This window comes from Callospermophilus lateralis, unplaced genomic scaffold (genome assembly GCF_048772815.1).
Source record: "Callospermophilus lateralis isolate mCalLat2 unplaced genomic scaffold, mCalLat2.hap1 Scaffold_10767, whole genome shotgun sequence".
Taxonomy (NCBI): Eukaryota; Metazoa; Chordata; class Mammalia; order Rodentia; family Sciuridae; genus Callospermophilus; species Callospermophilus lateralis.
The window spans coordinates 11,035-15,692 of NW_027510991.1; the positions used below are offsets into that span (position 1 = coordinate 11,035).

At 39.0% G+C, this 4,658-nt stretch overlaps 1 protein-coding gene across 1 annotated transcript; it reads left to right on the forward strand.

The window, feature by feature from the left end:
- The first annotated feature begins 1,543 nt into the window (after positions 1-1,543).
- Positions 1,544-2,482, forward strand: LOC143387916 (olfactory receptor 2L13-like). The gene has a single exon (XM_076842013.2). It carries the CDS (start codon positions 1,544-1,546, stop codon positions 2,480-2,482), a length of 939 nt encoding a protein of 312 aa, XP_076698128.2.
- The last annotated feature ends 2,176 nt before the right edge of the window (positions 2,483-4,658 follow it).

Below are 4,658 nucleotides of genomic sequence, written 5' to 3' on the forward strand. Positions count from 1 at the left end.
GTGAATTGTGGGATACAGATTAAGCATTTTCTAAGGGATCAGCAAATGTTTAAGAAGTAGGCACATAGGCTCATAGTATGTTACCTAAGATGACTTAATTTGAAAATGTAATTATTCACATCAGTAAATTATTTCGTTCATATTTTTAAAATGATGTCATTAATGCCTGAATTTACAGAATTTGGGCTATGAATACATTATAATAAGTGATATAATAAGAAGACTAGTAAACAAAGCCGGTACATCCAAGATTCCTATAGAAACAAGAATATCTGAGTGTGTGTCTCCCTTATCTATAGTCATGCTATATTTTTCTCTACCGTGCAGATTCTAAATGGTGCTCTGAAAAAAAATGGTGAGTTTTGCCAGTAAATGGATGGAAGTGGAGATATTGTGCTAAGTGAAATAAGGCAATCCCTGGAACAGATGTACTCTCTGTATGCAAATACTAACTCACAGCAAGGGGGCAGAGGAAGAATAGAAGTTTGGTGCCTTAGACAAAAGTGAACCAAGTCAAGGTAGAAAGAAAGGAATAGGAAAGATGTGGAATGAATCTGGCCTAAGGCTGCTATGTTCACATATGAATATACCATAGTGAAAGTCCACAAGATGTACAACCATAAGACTGGAATCTTAATTAGAAAAAGATGCACTCCATGTTTGTATAAATAAGTCAAATTAAATTCTGCATGTTAAAAAAAACTGGGGAAAACTACTTTGCACATTATTTGATCTGTCACTTTTATCATGTATTATTTCTTATATGAAGAAAAGAAAACATATGCATGAATTTCTATGATTGATTTAGAATTCATAGGGGATAAGCAAGTAGAAATATGGAGGAAAGAGAAACTATCAGAGAGCACATTATAATTATGGTAGATCTTACAGGACACACAAAAAAAATTATGTTGAAGAACAAGGCTTTTGGGTGGTGACCCATTTTAAGGGCCATCAGAGCAGCTTCTGTTTAGGAGGTGAGCAGCACAGCTCTGGGAGAAGACCCTGGCTTACTCAGCTGCAGCAGTGCCAGTGGGGAGGGGAGAGCAGGCACTAAAGGTGTGGAGGAGGCGAGGTCACTGAGGATGCAGACTCAAGCACACAGGGCACTTCTGTGCCCCACAGGCCATGTCTGTGGTGAACCTGAGTGCTGAGTTGGGGAGCTTGGAAAGCAGGATCCTGGCTTCCTCGGGGCTGAGCCTGGTGCATAGTCCTAGGAATGCTCCTGCTAGGAGTCAGCAGGCAGGAAGGCTCCAGCTACCTCACTGGGTTTGACACAAATGGTACTCGAGTTTATATCTTAAGACATAAGATATACATCTCTCTATGACTTGCTGAGATGGTTACCTGAGAGAACTGGGACTGGAACACTAAGTTTAGGTCTCAAAATCAATTCAACAAAAGCTACACTGTTGGAGAAAAATTAATCCCTTCTTTACAAACACTAATAAAGATGATTTCTTTTTCTTTTCCTTTTCTGTTTTATTTCAGGCTAAGTTCTTATTTTGTTTACATTTCAAAGAAATTAAAGGAGTGTGTTTTCATGGAGAAATGGAACCAAACTTCAAAGGATTTTATGTTGTTGGGGCTATTACCCCCAAACCAAACTGGCCTTCTTCTTTTGTTCCTTATTATATTTGCATTTGTTCTTGCCTTGATGGGGAACTCCGGAATAACTGCCCTCATCTTCTTGGACCCCAGGCTCCACACCCCCATGTACTTTCTCCTCAGCCAGCTCTCCCTCATGGACCTGATGTACATCTCCTCCATTGTCCCTAAGATGGCATACAACTTCCTCTCTGGCCAGAGGAGCATCTCTTTCCTGGGCTGTGGTGTGCAAATGTTCTTCTTTATAACCATTGCCTGTTCTGAAGGCTTACTCCTGGCCTCTATGGCCTATGACCGCTTTGTGGCCATCTGCCACCCCCTCCACTATCCTGTCCGCATGAGTAAAAGAAAGTGTTTGAAGATGATCACAGGAACCTGGATACTGGGGTCCATTCACTCTCTGGCATATACCACCTATACCCTTCATCTTCCTTATTGCAGGTCTAGGGCCATCAATCATTTCTTCTGTGAGGTCCCATCCATGATGCCTCTGGTCTGTATGGACACCTGGATCTTTGAGTACATTCGGTTTTTAAGTACAGGCCTATTTCTCCTCCTTCCTTTCCTTGGCATCACGGCCTCCTATGGACGGGTCCTTTTTGCTGTCTTCCACATGCGCTCAAAAGAGGGAAGAAGAAAGGCCTTCACCACCTGCTCCACACATTTAACCATGGTGACATTTTACTATGCTCCTTTTGTCTACACTTATCTCCGGCCCAAGAATGTCCGCTCACCAACAGAAGATAAGAACCTGGCTGTCTTCTACACCATCCTCACCCCCATGCTCAATCCCATTGTCTACAGCCTGAGGAACAAGGAGGTGCTAGGGGCCATGAGGAGAGTGTGGGGGATGCTCTCCTCCAGGAAAAAATGAGAATGGCTATTCCTGCTTCTCTGCATTGCTTTTATATTTTTTGAAGACTGTAACTCTCTAGAGCAATGCTGACCTTTAGATGTATAATATGATCCACACATATAACTAGATTTCTACTGAGATATTCATCAGTTAAAATTCATTAGATGTTATATTGATTACTATATATAACTATAATAATTATTTATATTTTGTTAAAATGTTACAATTAATATGAATATTATCAATCAATTAATTTCATATTATACTATATTATATATAGTATGTTGTTTCATAGAGTAATATTTATACAATATTGGTACTCTTATTGATATTTATCATTTGTACATATCTTACATGAATTATTACTGTGCTTGTATATATCATTTTATTCTAATTTTTCTCAGCGTTGTGTCAAGTATATAAACCATAGCAACTTGAACTTTTCAAATATCAAGTGTCCCAATGTCACATGTGGCCAGTGTCAACTAAAGTTAGTACCTTTTGGTAATTTGCAGTTCTCTCCTTTAGGACCTAATGTGCCTTGTTTTCTCTGTTCTCTGTTCCCTCTTCTTGGGATAAACAATTGTACTCCAAACTCTTAAAAATAGCCATTTGTTTTCCTTGTAAAAGTTAGTTTTAATACTTGCAGAAATAAATAAGTTGAAGTGGTTCCTAGAATTCACCATTATTACAGCTCTAATTATTCTCCTTGCAATATAATATGGAAAAATGTTCATTCTTTCATGGGGATAAAATAATGCCATTCTCTTTTATGAATTCTTTGACAAATTATTTGCATGTAACAGGGTAGAGGAGTTTGTGGCTTTGGAGTCATGAATCAAGACCTCCAGAGATCAAGCAAGAAGCAGTTACCATGTCTATATACTCCAGCAGTAGCTAAGCAGATTACACACAGCCGCCAATGCAATTTCTGGTCAATTGTCCTTGCAGCATCCAATCAAGGAGCATGCCATAGAACAAGCGCTGGGATCATAATACGTGGCCTCACACCCAGGGCTGTGAGTAACTGAATCACAGAGATTTGAAGATGTACTCAAGAGCACACCAGGTCCTAGGGTAGGAGTTGGGGACCAAGGGGGAGGGTCCTGCAGAGCCCAGGTCATGCAGCATTCACTGAAGCACAGATGTTCTCCCTACAAACTCCTCCGTTGAACCAAAGTGATTCTTGAATAAAGACCATTATAAAGTGAGTCTGATGTTATAAAATATTGTCTGATTATCTGCCAGGTGCACACAGGGTGGGGATTTTCCAATAGAGCCTCCTAAAGTTGATTTTGCAGAAAGTTTTCTAAGAAATCTTATTGGACTTTAAAGCCTCTATATGAAATGAACTAATAAAGATAGATTTAACACATACACAAAAAATGCCTTCCTCTAAGGCCTTCACCACTCTTTATCGTGCTTTGCAGAATTTGGAATGACTTCTTCTCTTCTCTACCTAAGATATCATGAGGGTCCTGACCTTTCAGAATAAACCAGGTGCCAGGTCACTTTTATCAGGAAGCTTTAGGTGATAGATTACATAGAACCAGAATAAGTCCTTCAGAAAGCTGATCACAGCTCTGTGCCCATCTGTAGGAGGAATGACTGTGTATGAGCCTCAGCTAGAGATGACACAAAAAAGTGTTCATTAGAATAAATGTTTTGTGTCTACTATGACATCTATAATACAAATTGCCACCTATGTAGGAATGGTGAGGTCAGCATTTAACATCATCACTAGCAATGGGAAACTGTGAACTAGATCAGACATTCAACAGCAGGAATCTACCACATCATCCAATGTATTTATAAGGCCAACAACATGTATGGGGTAGGAATTACATAGACTATATAATTTTTTCAGATACTGGAATTATAGTTTGTTAATTGTAAAGAAGATAGGGCAGGAAGGCAAAAGAAAGTTTGGAATTTGTGAAAAGTGTACAGAGGAGGGGTAGAGATAGGAAGCAGATAATGGTTGTTAAAAAGGGAGAAAAAATAACTTAAAGAAATAAAATATTAAAAGAGAGGCAGAGAAAAAACAGAAAAAAATAGTTATTACTGGGGGAATAGAGTGAAGACAGTGCAGTAAGAGGAACAAAAGCCAAGTTTGGAACACAGAAATAAGTTTACATTATTACAACTCAATCCCACCAATAATTGTACCACACCTATATCAAACCATGGTTAC